The sequence below is a fragment of the Oncorhynchus gorbuscha genome, linkage group LG02, assembly GCF_021184085.1.
Source record: "Oncorhynchus gorbuscha isolate QuinsamMale2020 ecotype Even-year linkage group LG02, OgorEven_v1.0, whole genome shotgun sequence".
NCBI lineage: Eukaryota > Metazoa > Chordata > Actinopteri > Salmoniformes > Salmonidae > Oncorhynchus > Oncorhynchus gorbuscha.
This window is the reverse complement of record NC_060174.1, coordinates 66,383,003-66,399,183: the sequence shown is the minus strand read 5'-3', so window position 1 is coordinate 66,399,183 and position 16,181 is coordinate 66,383,003. Positions and strand designations below refer to the sequence as shown.

The window sequence follows — 16,181 nt, the reverse complement described above, 5'->3', positions numbered from 1 at the left end:
GTTATTCCCCTTGCGCTGCAAGGGCCGCGGCTTTTGTGGAGCAATGGATAACGCTGCTTCAAGTGTGGCTGTTGTTGATGTGTTCCTGGTTCGAGACCAGGTAGGGACGAGGATAGGGACAGAAGCTATACTGTTACACTGGCAATACTAAGGTGCCTATAAGAACATTCAATCGTCAAAGGTAAATGAAATACAAATGGTATAGAAAAAAATAGTCCTATAAATTATTATTAACTACAACCTAAAACCTCTTACCTTGGAATATTGAAGTCTCATGTTAAAAGGAACCACCAGCTTTCATGTTCTGAGCAAGGAACTTAAACGTTAGCTTTTTTACATGGCACACATTTTTACATGGCACATACATGGCACTTATTGCATATTGGCACATAATACTTTCTTCTTCTCTTTTTGCATTATTTAAGCCAAATTGAACATGTTTCATTATTTATTTGAGGCTAAATTGATTTTATTGATTTATTATATTAAGTTAAAATAAGTGTTTATTCAGTATTGTTGTAATTGTCATTATTACAAATAAATAAATCGGCCGATTAATCGGTATCGGGTTTTTGGGGGGGTCCTCCAATAATCGGTATCGGCGTTGAAAAATCATAATCGGTCGACCTCTAATCAGCATACACACATGCCAGTAGGTGCACAAATTATTCAGCACAATAATAACAATAAAGCGATAAATTGTTGTGAATGTGGACCGACATTTCAAAGAATGGCCATGTAAACATTTACAAGTATGAAGATATTGACACGGTCGAGGACAGAGGTACCGGACAACTAAGTGTGTTGGGTGACTCAACTCAATCCCATCAGCACTCTAAAACCACACCTTATCTTAAAAAGAGTCCTGTATGTATTCATTCTGCTGTGTCTAATGTGTTACCAGTACAAATTCAGATTGTTGTTGATGAACATGATGATTATGATGGTGTTGGTGGTACAGAAGCACAAATAAAGTAAGTCTGGATATATCTACATGTTCTGATAACTGATAATAATGCTCTCTATATTGACTGAGAATAACAGTGCAATCTATTTTATTTTAAACTACCGGTGTATATGGGAAATAACATCTCCCTCTAGCACAGTAACTGTTTGAAATACCATCAGGTCTACCGTTACTGTTGTTGTAACCAGTGTTGTTGTACCTACATATTGTGACCAGATTTATATATAGATATTTTTTAAAGAATTAGAAGTGTTGGTTTTGGTTCTCACTACATCCATGCATGACTGTCTGCATGCAAGCAAAGCAACCAATCTCATTTCATTTGGCTCCTACTGTCCCTCCCGCTGACCCTAAGCTCGTTTTAAAGGGCTAGGCACCGGTCACATTTCATATGACAAAGGAGAGTCTGCACATCAGCTGCATGGGAATCTACCAGTAATTGTTAAGTATAGGTACAAACCCTTCAGGTGAAGAGGAGAGAAGAAACTGCTGCAGCACATGTTCCATTTTCAGATGTGACCATTTTCACACTGGTAAGTGGCCCTTCCAAGATTATAGACATACATTCAGTATTATGAGTTTGTATAAATCAGAGCAAAGTGTTTAAACTCTGAAAGCAAAACGTGGTACTATGCAGTTATGCAATAACTTTGGTAACCACAATGTAATTATAATGCAATTATGCAGGTAGTTACAATTACATATAATGTTTTATTGTCACATGCAACGTGTTATCCAGAAATGACTTTGGCTTCACTTATGATGCCAAATGTAACACTGTCCTTTTGTGGTTGAAAATGTGTCTGAGTGTTTGAAATGTGTAAGCTGACGTTACTAGCACTGGGGAGAGATAAGCTCCACAGTAAGCTACCTGCAGACGTCTCATGGGCTGATGAATCAGACTGCTGCTGCTGTCATGAACATTTCAGTGTTTATTCATATTTAGTGGTTTTAAGATAGTGTTGAATCACTAGGCTACACCTCAGTGCAGATCCAAGTAGGATGTTTTATGCTCTACTTTGGTTGTTGCCAGATCTGTGTGTGTGTGTGTGTGTGTGTGTGTGTGTGTGTGTGTGTGTGTGTGTGTGTGTGTGTGTGTGTGTGTGTGTGTGTGTGTGTGTGTGTGTGTATCCTCAGTGATTTTCCTTCAATATTTCACTTTACCCCGGCCCGTACAATGTCTCAGGAGCAGGTGAATTCTGTTTTGAACAACATGTAGAGCCTGTTGGCAGAGGCAACGCGGCTAAGGGCCGAGTGCCATGAGCAGAGCACACAGTTGGCCCTAGTGAAAGCTCACCAGAGGAGGGAGGGCCTGGGTCAGCAGAGAGAAGCAGCAAAGCTAGACATGTTTAACAAACGCAGGCAGCTGGAGCAGCTCCTGGACACCAAGGTCGCCGTTGAAGCAAAAGAAAGACAAGCTTGCAAACTCAGCAAGCAACTGTAAGAGATTGAGAGAGAGAGAGAGAGAGAGAGGGAGCAAAGAAGAGGGCAGAGAGGAGAGGGATGGATTGATGTTGAGAGGAGGGACTAAATGTGGCAGTGTTTGGGAATGGAGACTTATTGTAGTTAATGCCATTTATAAACTGGGTGGGTCAAGCCCTGAATGCTGATTGGCTGATAGCCATCTTATATCAGACTGTATACCACGGGTATGACAAAACATTTATTTCATGTGTCAGTGGTTGGGAATGGAGACTTACTGTAGTTAATGCCATTTATGAAGGTTGTGATGGAGTGAATCTGGAACAATATTTGTTATTTATCTGCAAACCTTTTTCTCATAAAAAAATAACTAGTAACAATGTAACTGTACTTCATTAATAATGACTTCATAATCAATAAAGATTTTAGTAATGACAGATTTTGCTTTGACAAAAACACATGAAATACACAGGAAATGTTTGACTTTCACAGCTGTTACATCAATCAGTATACATTGAGCAAGTCATTTTATGTAACAGGAAGTGACTGAATTGTGTAACTAATTGGTTAAACTGATAAGTATACAAAAATGGAAGAAGTTACCTCCAATGTTAATTGTACTATTCCCACTCTTCCAAAGGGAAAACACATTGTAGTTAGGGCACCCCATTGATGGCCTAAATTAGAGGTTGTATTGCCTTTAATGTCAGTACTGAGTGGCTTTATCAAAAGGAATCTCAGTTTCATATTTAATAAAAGGACTTATCCATATGACAGGGTCGGGGCCAATTCAGCCCATTTAAGTAAAATGTGTATGGTAGACTATTTCATACTGCAGTGGAATCTAATTACATTACCAATAATTTAGTACATCTGGTTTTATGACCCACTGTTATCCCTGTCTTGAGCTTGGGACAAAACTAGGTTGTTGCATGCAGGGACCTGTATTCAACGACACATTGGTCGAGTTGCCCTGCTCAGACGTTGCATGCATCAACTAATGGTTGTGTGCCACGTCATCGACTGTGCCGTTGGGCACCAGATTACTATAACGTGCTAAAACATATGGTTTAGCTGATACGCAAAATACCTATGTATGTGTTGTAAGATCTGGCATTCGTCAGCAATGTCTGAGCAGAGGAACACAACCATTATGGCACCCATCTGGCTTGGTGTGGTCGGTAGGGTCAGACAGGACGGTGGAAGAAGGGCTCTGTTTCAGACACGCTCCATTCTGACCTTGAGCCTAACCCCTGACGTTTCTGGACAAACACCACCACCACGATCTGCACCCAGAAGAAGAAGTTCACCCACACGGACTTCTGGGAAAGACAAAAGAAGACTGCAGAGATGAAGAATAAAATACATGGCTTTAAATAACAATGACAACACATGATCTGTGGTTTTGAAGCAGCTTGTGGTCTGATAAGGCAATAATGTTTTGATGTGTTAGTTAATATTATGATATGCACAGTGTCAGGACAGACCTCTGCATTATACAATCCCGTGTAGAACTGACTTCCATTGTAGGGACTGACCCAGGTTTTATTCTCAGCTTCTTCACAACTGAAATGAAAGAAGTCCTCCAAATGAACAAGAATGGCATACAATATTTCACATTTCACATATGGTATGAGAAACAAGAGGGCACTGAGCGAAGAGGTGATACGGGAGAAGACAGGGAAAAAAGGCAGCCATCTCACCTGGTTATGGAGGGCACGTTGTGGAGGGCAGACAGACAGAGGCGGTCCCTGCCGATCCTCAGGGTACACCCTGACACCGCCAGGAAAAACAATATCTTCATACACACCCCCAGAGTCACATTCAGCCACAGTCTTTCCCTGGGGGTGCAGGACAGGAAGTAAAGAAAGTCCACAAAAAAACAAATCAAATAATTTCTGCTTTGCTGCCACACTACTAGGCATGGAAAGTCTGTCTCTCACCTCTTGACCTCCTCTTCCACACAGCTGGTGTAGATCCAGTAGATGGTGAGGCAGAAGCAGTAGATGGCCACAGACACGGAGATGGCTGACACAAAGTAACAGAGGGAAGGATGGCTGGGGTTCTCCAGGATCAGGCCAGATGTGTTGTACTCAACAGTCCCATAAAGAATGCACTGCCCTGTAAAGTGGCCCTGCATGACACAATACAGATGCATTCAGTATACCATCTATCCTACAGTATGCAATTGAAATGATACCTACGGTATCAGTGTCGTCGTGACCCCCCCGCCCCCGCGCGGGATGGTTGAGCTAACGTAGGCTGATGTGATTAGCATGAGGTTGTAAGTAACAAAAACAATTCCCAGGACAAAGACATATCTGACATGGGCAGAAAGCTTAAATTCTTGGTAATCTAACTGCACCGTCCAATTTACAGTAGCTATTGCAGTGAAATAATACCATGCTATTGTTTGAGGAGAGTGCACAATTATGAACTTGAAAATGCATTAATAAACCAATTATGCACATTTGGGCAGTCTTACAACATTATGAACAGGTATGCAATGGTTCATTGATCAGTCTAAAACTTTGCACATACACTGCTTCCATCTAGTGGCCAAAATCTAAATTGCGCCTGGGCTAGAATAATAAATGATGGCCTTTCTCATGCATTTCAAAGATGATGGTACAACAACAATTATCTTTTACCAGATCTGATGTGTTATATTCTCCTACATTAATTTCACATTTCCACAAACTTCAAAATTAGCTACAGGTAGTTAGATTTGAGTATGTCATTTTAGGTGAAAATTGAAAGAAAAAAAAGTTGGATCCTTAAGAGGTTTTAATGCACTTTACACAACCTATAACAAAGGCAAGTATCTTCACTGGACAGCAAGAGAGCTTGGTCAGCCATGGCGAGATACACATGCTCTCAAATTAACATCCCTTAATAGGCAGGGAAACAGAGTGAGGTCTGTCACACACAGACCTCACTGTGTTTCCTGGCCTGGGTAGGGAAGCACAGAAGAGCTTAATTCAACTTGGAGAGGAATGCTTGAGAAATTCCATTCCTCCATTCATGTGCACAAATGTATAGTTATATTCTTTTAGGACATTAGATGACGATTATATGGTGCCATTGGGCCATGTGAAACAGTCGGGAGGACTCTGAATGTAGATCTCATGTTTCATTTTCCTGTCTCTCAACACATTTAATTTCAAAGTCATTGCCATCTGTATGAAAATCCCACATGAAAAAATATAGTATACGTTAGTATTACTATATTTATATATAGTAATATTTATATATAATATATATCGTCTCAGGCCTAACAACACCCATGCCAATATATCCTTCAAACACCGGCTTCTCAGGCATTATCACTTAACTATAGTATGCACTGTAGTGTTTTTGCAAACAATACTGTAGTATTGTAGTGTTTTTGTTTTATTATCATTTTTAATTATATATATTTTTTTGAGGGGGGCTTTCACCTTGAGGAATCTTATTGAACGACATTAAAATAGCAAATTGTCCATAACCAGTATTTAGGTAGGACTGTGGACTGCACAATTAGGTCCAACACTTCTGCTCTTTTCTATGACCTGTAGGGAACACAATATATGGTATATACTTGGCATGTAGGTTTTTCAGTCATGAGTGGCACAAATTGTGATATGGGGGGATGGGGAATGGGCAGGACATAGAGTAGATTAACACATCAGGTTTAACATACAGTTGAAGTCGGAAGTTTACATACACTTAGGTAGAAGTCATTAAAACGAGTTTTTCAACCACTCCACATATTTCTTGTTAACAAACTATAGTTTTGGCAAGTCGGTTAGGACATTTACTGTGTGCATGACACAAGTAATTTTTCCAACATTTTTTTACAGACAGATTATTTCACTTATAATTCACTGTATCACAATTCCAGTGGGCCAGAAATTTACATACACTGAGTTGACTGTGCCTTTAAACAGCATGAAAAATTCCAGAAAATGATGTCATGGCTTTAGAAGCTTCTGATAGGCTAATTGACATAATTTGAGTCAAATGGAGGTGTACCTGTGGATGTTGTGGTAGCAGAGTCAGAATTATTTAGGTAACATTGATAAATAAGATGTTTTATTCATTTTTATAGTATGCTTATGTGGGAAAGTTACTTGGGCCCAGAGAGGGGAGAGGTCGGGTTAGTCTTATCTGTGAATGTGTCTAACTATTCCTAAACCATGTGAAGGGATGGTGTGATTAATGGGGAACTAGTTAGGTGGCTCCACAATGTCTGTGTGCCAGTCACTTTTAATGGGAGTATCTAGAAATTGACAATTGATATATGCCATTGGATGAGGTAATGTTTTGGTCCTAAATGATACCAAGAACGAGATAAGAACTTTGTCTAAGAGGGCAAACTGAAGGATAATGTATAGCTAATGCTGTCTGGCTATAGGATACTCCTTTTTTTCTGGTAAAAGGTTCTTTGTGTAATGTTCCTAAGATCTGTTATTTGTCATGTGAGTTTAGATGGGTGTGTCTTTGCTATAAAGGATCTCAGTTGCCATTATGTTGACACTCTCAGATAATTAATTTATGGACACTGAATTGATCTGAGAGTCACAGGGCTATGGTGAAGCTCATATAATTAAAGATGGACTTTATGATAACTCTGACTTGTGTGTGGTTTGCTTTCTCATGATTTGGTAATAAAGGACATTTCCACGACAATGTGTTTCAAGGCCTACCTTCAAACTCAGTGCCTCATTACTTGACATCATGGTAAAATCAAAAGCCAAAGACCTCAGAATTTTTTTTTTAGACAACCACAAGTCTGGTTCATCCTTGTGAATAATTTCCAAATGCCTGAAGGTACCACGTTCATCTGTACAAACAATAGTACGCAAGTATAAACACCATGGGACCACGTAGCCGTCATACCGCTCAGGAAGGAGACTCTTTCTGTCTCCTATAGATGAACGTACTTTGATGCGAAAAGTGCAAATCAATCCCAGAACAACAGCAAAGGACCTCGTGAAGATGCTGAAGGAAACAGGTACCAAAGTATCTATATCCACAGTAAAACATGTCCTATATTGACATAACCTGAAAGGCCACTCAGCAAGGAACAAGCCACTGCTCCAAAACCGCCAGAAAAAAGCCAGAGTACTGTTTACAACTGCACAATGGGACAAAGATCGTACTTTTTGGAGAAATGTCCTCTGGTATGATGAAACCAAAATATAACTGATTGGCCATAATGACCATTGTTATGTTTGGAGGGAAAAGGGGGAGGCTTGCAAGCCGAAGAACACCATCCCAACAGTGAAGCACGGGGGTGGCAGCATCATGTTGTGGGGGTGCTTTACTGCTGGACTGGTGCACTTCACAAAATTGTCATGTTTGTCATTTATTGTCATGTCTTGTCCCTGTGCTCCCCATGCTATTCGTTTCCCTCTGCTGGTCTTGTTTGGTTCTATCCCTCTCTCTCCCCCTCCCTCTCTCGCTCTCTCTTCTCTCTGTCGTTCCGTTCCTGCTCCCAGCTGTTCCTATTCCCCTAATCATCATTTAGTCTTCCCACACCTGTTCCCGATCCTTTCCCCTGATTAGAGTCCCTATTTATTCCTTTGTGATCCGTTCCTGTTCCGTCGGTTCCTTGTATTGTATTCACCATGCCGTGATTGCGTTTCGCCCTGTCCTGTCGTGTTTTTGCCGTGATTGTGTATCACCCTGTCCTGTCGTGTTTTGTGCCTTCATCAGATGCTGCGTGTGAGCAGGTGTCTCAGTCGACTACGGCCTGCGCCTACCCGGCGACCTGCAGTCTGTGGCCGCTTCTCCAGTTGTTTCCCTCTACAAGTCTAGAGGAATTCTGTTATTCCGTTTTGGACTTTAATAAACTCTGTTTCTGTTAAGTCGCTTTTGGGTCCTCTTTTACCTGCAGGACAGAAGGAACCGACCAAGGAATGGACCCAGCGACTTCAGACGCTCGTTACACTGCCGTCGAGATCCAAGGAGCCATGCTCGGCAGACACGAGCAGGAATTGTCTGCTGCTCGCCATGCCGTGGAGAACCTGGCCGCTCAGGTTTCCGACCTCTCTGGACAGTTCCAGAGTCTACGTCTCGTGCCACCTGTTACTCCCTGGCCTGCCGAGCCTCCAGAACCCAGGGTTAATAACCCACCTTGCTACTCCGGGCAGCCCACTGAGTGCCGCTCCTTTCTCACGCAGTGTGAGATTGTGTTCTCTCTCCAACCCCACACATACTCTAGAGAGAGAGCTCGGGTTGCTTACGTCATTTCACTCCTTACTGGCCGGGCTCGAGAATGGGGCACAGCTATCTGGGAGGCAAGGGCTGATTGCTCTAACAGATTCCAGAACTTTAAAGAGGAGATGATTCGGGTTTTTGACCGTTCAGTTTTTGGTGGGGAGGCTTCTAGGGCCCTGGCTTCCTTATGCCAAGGTGAACGGTCCATAACGGATTATTCCATTGAGTTTCGCACTCTTGCTGCCTCTAGTGAGTGGAACGAGCCGGCGCTGCTCGCTCGTTTTCTGGAGGGACTCCACGCAGTGGTTAAGGATGAGATTCTCTCCCGGGAGGTTCCTTCAGATGTGGACTCTTTGATTGCTCTCGCCATCCGCATAGAACGACGGGTAGATCTTCGTCACCGGGCTCGTGGAAGAGAGCTCGCATCAACGGTGTTTCCCTGCTCCGCATCGCAACCATCTCCCTCCTCTGGCTTTGAGACTGAGCCCATGCAGCTGGGAGGGATTCGCATCTCGAATAAGGAGAGGGAACGGAGGATCACCAACCGCCTGTGCCTCTATTGCGGAGTTGCTGGACATTTTGTTAATTCATGTCCAGTAAGAGGCCAGAGCCCATCAGTAAGCGGAGGGCTACTGGTGAGCGCTACTACTCAGGTCCCTTCATCTAGATCTTGTACTACTATGTCGGTCCATCTACGCTGGACCGGTTCGGGTGCTACATGCAGTGCTTTGATTGACTCTGGGGCTGAGGGTTGTTTCATGGACGAAGCATGGGCTCGGAAACATAACATTCCTTTCAGACCGTTAGACAGGCCTACGCCCATGTTTGCCTTAGATGGTAGTCATCTTCCCAGTATCAAATTTGAGACACTACCTTTAACTCTCACAGTATCTGGTAACCACAGTGAGACTATTTCTTTTTTGATTTTCCGTTCACCGTTTACACCTGTTGTTTTGGGTCACCCCTGGCTTGTATGTCATAATCCTTCTATTAATTGGTCTAGTAATTCTATCCTATCCTGGAACGTTTCTTGTCATGTGAAGTGTTTAATGTCTGCCATCCCTCCCATTTCTTCTGTCCCTACTTCTCAGGAGGAACCTGGCGATTTGACAGGAGTGCCGGAGGAATATCATGATCTGCGCACGGTCTTCAGTCGGTCCCGAGCCAACTCCCTTCCTCCTCACCGGTCGTATGATTGTAGTATTGATCTCCTTCCGGGGACCACTCCTCCTCGAGGTAGACTATACTCTCTGTCGGCTCCCGAACGTAAGGCTCTCGAGGATTATTTGTCTGTGTCTCTTGACGCCGGTACCATAGTGCCTTCTTCTTCTCCGGCCGGGGCGGGGTTCTTTTTTGTTAAAAAGAAGGACGGTACTCTGCGCCCCTGCGTGGATTATCGAGGGCTGAATGACATAACGGTTAAGAATCGTTATCCGCTTCCCCTTATGTCATCAGCCTTCGAGATTCTGCAGGGAGCCAGGTGCTTTACTAAGTTGGACCTTCGTAACGCTTACCATCTCGTGCGCATCAGAGAGGGGGACGAGTGGAAAACGGCGTTTAACACTCCGTTAGGGCATTTTGAGTACCGGGTTCTGCCGTTCGGTCTCGCCAATGCGCCAGCTGTTTTTCAGGCATTAGTTAATGATGTTCTGAGAGACATGCTGAACATTTTTGTTTTTGTCTATCTTGACGATATCCTGATTTTTTCTCCGTCACTCGAGATTCATGTTCAGCACGTTCGACGTGTTCTACAGCGCCTTTTAGAGAATTGTCTCTACGTAAAGGCTGAGAAGTGCTCTTTTCATGTCTCCTCCGTTACTTTTCTCGGTTCCGTTATTTCCGCTGAAGGCATTCAGATGGATTCCGCTAAGGTCCAAGCTGTCAGTGATTGGCCCGTTCCAAGGTCACGTGTCGAGTTGCAGCGCTTTTTAGGTTTCGCTAATTTCTATCGGCGTTTCATTCGTAATTTCGGTCAAGTTGCTGCCCCTCTCACAGCTCTTACTTCTGTCAAGACGTGTTTTAAGTGGTCCGGTTCCGCCCAGGGAGCTTTTGATCTTCTAAAAGAACGTTTTACGTCCGCTCCTATCCTCGTTACTCCTGACGTCACTAGACAATTCATTGTCGAGGTTGACGCTTCAGAGGTAGGCGTGGGAGCCATCCTATCCCAGCGCTTCCAGTCTGACGATAAGGTTCATCCTTGCGCTTATTTTTCTCATCGCCTGTCGCCATCTGAGCGCAACTATGATGTGGGTAACCGTGAACTGCTCGCCATCCGCTTAGCCCTAGGCGAATGGCGACAGTGGTTGGAGGGGGCGACCGTTCCTTTTGTCGTTTGGACAGACCATAAGAACCTTGAGTACATCCGTTCTGCCAAACGACTTAATGCCCGTCAAGCTCGTTGGGCGTTGTTTTTCGCTCGTTTCGAGTTTGTGATTTCTTACCGTCCGGGTAGCAAGAACACCAAGCCTGATGCCTTATCCCGTCTGTTTAGTTCTTCTGTGGCTTCTACTGATCCCGAGGGGATTCTTCCTTATGGGCGTGTTGTCGGGTTAACAGTCTGGGGAATTGAAAGACAGGTTAAGCAAGCACTCACGCACACTGCGTCGCCGCGCGCTTGTCCTAGTAACCTCCTTTTCGTTCCTGTTTCCACTCGTCTGGCTGTTCTTCAGTGGGCTCACTCTGCCAAGTTAGCTGGTCATCCCGGTGTTCGAGGCACTCTTGCGTCTATTCGCCAGCGCTTTTGGTGGCCGACTCAGGAGCGTGACACGCGCCGTTTCGTGGCTGCTTGTTCGGACTGCGCGCAGACTAAGTCGGGTAACTCTCCTCCTGCCGGTCGTCTCAGACCGCTCCCCATTCCTTCTCGACCATGGTCTCACATTGCCTTAGACTTCATTACCGGTCTGCCTTTGTCTGCGGGGAAGACTGTGATTCTGACGGTTGTCGATAGGTTCTCTAAGGCGGCACATTTCATTCCCCTCGCTAAACTTCCTTCCGCTAAGGAGACGGCACAAATCATTATTGAGAATGTATTCAGAATTCATGGCCTACCGTTAGACGCCGTTTCAGACAGAGGCCCGCAATTCACGTCACAGTTTTGGAGGGAGTTCTGTCGTTTGATTGGTGCGTCCGTCAGTCTCTCTTCCGGGTTTCATCCCCAGTCTAACGGTCAAGCAGAGAGGGCCAATCAGACGATTGGTCGCATACTACGCAGCCTTTCTTTCAGAAACCCTGCGTCTTGGGCAGAACAGCTCCCCTGGGCAGAATACGCTCACAATTCGCTTCCTTCGTCTGCTACCGGGTTATCTCCGTTTCAGAGTAGTCTGGGTTACCAGCCTCCTCTGTTCTCATCCCAGCTTGCCGAGTCCAGCGTTCCCTCCGCTCAAGCGTTTGTCCAACGTTGTGAGCGCACCTGGAGGAGGGTGAGGTCTGCACTTTGCCGTTACAGGGCACAGACGGTGAGAGCCGCCAATAAACGCAGGATTAAGAGTCCAAGGTATTGTTGCGGCCAGAGAGTGTGGCTTTCCACTCGCAACCTTCCTCTTACGACAGCTTCTCGTAAGTTGACTCCGCGGTTCATTGGTCCGTTCCGTGTCTCCCAGGTCGTCAATCCTGTCGCTGTGCGACTGCTTCTTCCGCGACATCTTCGTCGCGTCCATCCTGTCTTCCATGTCTCCTGTGTTAAGCCCTTTCTTCGCACCCCCGTTCGTCTTCCCTCCCCCTCCCGTCCTTGTCGAGAGCGCACCTATTTACAAGGTACATAAGATTATGGACATGCGTTCTCGGGGACGGGGTCACCAATACCTAGTGGATTGGGAGGGTTACGGTCCTGAGGAGAGGAGTTGGGTTCCGTCTCGGGACGTGCTGGACCGTTCGCTCATCGATGATTTCCTCCGTTGCCGCCAGGATTCCTCCTCGAGTGCGCCAGGAGGCGCCGGTGAGTGGGGGTACTGTCATGTTTGTCATTTATTGTCATGTCTTGTCCCTGTGCTCCCCATGCTATTCGTTTCCCTCTGCTGGTCTTGTTTGGTTCTATCCCTCTCTCTCCCCCTCCCTCTCTCGCTCTCTCTTCTCTCTGTCGTTCCGTTCCTGCTCCCAGCTGTTCCTATTCCCCTAATCATCATTTAGTCTTCCCACACCTGTTCCCGATCCTTTCCCCTGATTAGAGTCCCTATTTATTCCTTTGTGATCCGTTCCTGTTCCGTCGGTTCCTTGTATTGTATTCACCATGCCGTGATTGCGTTTCGCCCTGTCCTGTCGTGTTTTTGCCGTGATTGTGTATCACCCTGTCCTGTCGTGTTTTGTGCCTTCATCAGATGCTGCGTGTGAGCAGGTGTCTCAGTCGACTACGGCCTGCGCCTACCCGAAGCGACCTGCAGTCTGTGGCCGCTTCTCCAGTTGTTTCCCCTCTACAAGTCTAGAGGAATTCTGTTATTCCGTTTTGGACTTTAATAAACTCTGTTTCTGTTAAGTCGCTTTTGGGTCCTCTTTTACCTGCATGACAAAAATAGATGGCATCATGAGGGAGGACAATTATGTGGATATATTGAAGCAACATCTCAAGACATCAGTCAGGAAGTTAAAGCTTGGTCGGAAATGGGTCTTCCAAAATTGACAATGACCCCAAGCATACTTCCAAAGTTGTGGCAAATGGCTTAAGGACAACAAAGTCAAGGTATTGGAGTGGCCATCCCAATCTCAATTCTATAGGACCTCAATCGTATAGAGTATTTGTGGGCAGAACTGAAAAAGCATGTGCGAGCAAGGAGGCCTACAAACCTGACTCAGTTACACCAGCTCTGTCAGGATGAATGGGCCAAAATTCACCCAATTTATTGTGGAAAGCATGTGGAAGACTACAGAAAACTTTTGACCCAAGTTAAACAATTTAAAGGCAACTAATTGAGTGTATGTACACTTCTGACCCACTCATTCTCTCTACTATTATTCTGAAATGTCACCTAAGAATTGTTACTGGGATTAAATGTAAGTCATTGTGAAAAACTGAGTTTAAATGCATTTGGCTAAGGCGTATGTTAACTTCCGACATCAACTGTATATGAGCATATCGATACAGTGTGTAGTGTATTATTCTACAGAATACTACAAATTTCAATAATAAGAACATCACGATCGAAGGAAACTACAGTGTGCAGTATAGTATTCTACAGTATTCTACAAAATTCTGTAGTAAGCACTACACAATCAAGGGATACTCCAGTGTGCAGTATAGCATTTTACAGTATACTACAGAATACTATAGAATTTTATAGTAAGTACTATAGTATTATATAGTAAACTGTAGTATTTTTATGTGGAATTGTAGCCTAATCTATTGCAAAGTCACTGCATGCAACAATTTTGCATTTAGGTGAAGTCCACTAAGACATTGTATAAGCCGGTAGGCCTAGCGAAGAGTCATCAATGATATTCACTGACTTCACATGATTATCTCTGCTGATTTCATTTCTTTTTTCATTATAGGCTAGCCCCCATGTTTTGGGATGTGTGGCAAATTCTGAGATAAAAGCAGGAAAAGACAACATAATATAGGACAAAGTTTCTTGAAAGTCTGATAACGGACGTAGCAAAGTTATCATAACGTAGCAAAGTCCCATAACGGACGTAGCAGCTAAAAGTTTGACCCGTCGTTGAGAGGACGATAAAAACATATCCCATGTATGCTTTACATCGAGCAGCCTACCAGCAGCCTAGCGTCGGTTTGAGGAGGGTGACAGCAGACAGTAGCCTTGGCTATGTGTGGAAATGTTGTCAATACATTTCTATTGATATTGTTGGGATAAAAAGAGTTCTCAAGTTTAGAATGTATCATAGGCGGCTGAAAGTTTCCGTCATTTCAAACATTCATGCATTCGTACCTGGATGATTGTCAGAGAAGCAGCGGACATTATTCCACAGATGAAACAGCCTGCGTAAAGTACGAGCTCCAAAACGAGCAGCCACGGCAACACCATCACGAACACCTCTGCAAAGCCATCCTATAACACCCATCGAGGACACTCTAGCACCCGGACAACGCAGTCCGTTCCAAGCGTGTTAAATTGTGCGTAAAGGTCTACAATGGAGACACTCTTAACTGTGAGCTCTGACTTTTTTTTGTTGCAACAATGTACCTATTCAAGCGTTTTGTTCATTATAAACCGCAATTGAATGTGGCCATGGAATGCAATGCATTTATTAGAATTGGTTGATTGTAAGATTGGGATGGAATGCTTTATGACTATCTAACAATGTTGTTGTCTTATTAGATGTGAGTCCCGACTCCCGAGGACTCCACCAGGATTCCCTATAACCATTATCCAGTTTAGAATTCCATGCACAGAAATGCAAAGCCCATTTTTGCCTCTAGTATTGTTCTCCTCTGAGAGACTGGAAAATGTGTGTGTGTGTGTGTGTCTGTCTGTGTGTGTTTGTGTGCGTGTGCGTGTGTGTGTGCGCGCATCATCAGCAGTAGCTGTCGTCTGTCTCTGGCGGTTTGTGATTAATTTGTAAGTATTCCAGAGTGATGAGAGAACATTTGTCAGCAGAACAATTTTCTTTGCTGATTTGCTAAGTTAAACTGTTGCTTAACTACGGTTGTAAACTACTAGTTTTAATCCCAATAATATTTTCTTCAAAGTAAAATAAAAATATATATAAACACCTTAACTTCATACAAATGTTCTGTTTTCCACAATGTAGCCTAAACCTGAGCGACCGGGAGGTGGATGTCTCAGACATTCAATATCTGCTGGGTACCACAATAATGAAAGGAACAAATAACAGGAGATCAAATCAAATCCCCTGCTTAGATGAGCAACACTGGGGGTTGAACGGGTGGATCACTGAGAATTCAACCTTTATTCAACCACTCAAAAATACAGCCAGAAGTTTGTTGAATTCCCAATGTGACACTATGGAAAAACAATGCCTGATGTTTGATTTAGTTTTCATCTAAATGTTTTATTACTGCACTTTCAACCATTTAAAATCCCAACAAAGTTCAAATGGGAATACAATATCAAATATTTTGTATAGATAGAAAAACGTAATGTGTTATCACTGTGCTTCATCTAACAGCAGAACCATATGACCTGGATTGTAGTTACATTTACATTTAAGTCATTTAGCAGACGCTCTTATCCAGAGCGACTTACAAATTGGTGCATTCACCTTATGACATCCAGTGGAACAGCCACTTTACAATAGTGCATCTACATATTTTAAGGGGGGTGAGAAGGATTACTTTATCCTATCCTAGGTATTCCTTAAAGAGGTGGGGTTTCAGGTGTCTCCGGAAGGTGGTGATTGACTCCGCTGTCCTGGCGTCGTGAGGGAGTTTGTTCCACCATTGGGGAGCCAGAGCAGCGAACAGTTTTGACTGGGCTGAGCGGGAACTGTACTTCCTCAGTGGTAGGGAGGCGAGCAGGCCAGAGGTGGATGAACGCAGTGCCCTTATTTGGGTGTAGGGCCTGATCAGAGCCTGGAGGTACTGAGGTGCCGTTCCCCTCACAGCTCCGTAGGCAAGCACCATGGTCTTGTAGCGGATGCGAGCTTCAACTGGAAGCCAGTGGAGAGAGCGGAGGAGCGG

At 44.1% G+C, this 16,181-nt stretch overlaps 1 protein-coding gene across 1 annotated transcript; it reads right to left on the bottom strand.

Moving 5' to 3' along the window:
• Nucleotides 1-2,795: 2,795 nt before the first annotated feature.
• LOC123993922 (transmembrane protein 179B-like) lies at nucleotides 2,796-14,669 on the bottom strand. Its single transcript, XM_046296405.1, has 5 exons — nucleotides 14,470-14,669; nucleotides 4,333-4,523; nucleotides 4,093-4,230; nucleotides 3,877-3,955; nucleotides 2,796-3,711 (listed from the first exon to the last, which is right to left on the bottom strand). The coding sequence occupies exons 1-5, from the start codon at nucleotides 14,563-14,565 to the stop codon at nucleotides 3,577-3,579; spliced, it is 639 nt and encodes a 212-aa protein (XP_046152361.1). The 5' UTR covers nucleotides 14,566-14,669; the 3' UTR covers nucleotides 2,796-3,576.
• Nucleotides 14,670-16,181: the final 1,512 nt, after the last annotated feature.

What these genes read in the sequence shown, in the direction of transcription:
- LOC123993922 (XM_046296405.1), bottom strand. Translation starts at nt 14,565, where the DNA reads ATGGTGTTGCCGTGGCTGCTCGTTTTGGAGCTCGTACTTTACGCAGGC. An exon ending in GTGGAAGAGGAGGTCAAGAG is followed by an intron (nt 4,231 to 4,332) that starts GTGAGAGACAGA and finishes CTGCACCCCCAG; the next exon opens with GGAAAGACTGTGGCTGAATG. An exon ending in AACGTGCCCTCCATAACCAG is followed by an intron (nt 3,956 to 4,092) that starts GTGAGATGGCTG and finishes CTTTCATTTCAG; the next exon opens with TTGTGAAGAAGCTGAGAATA.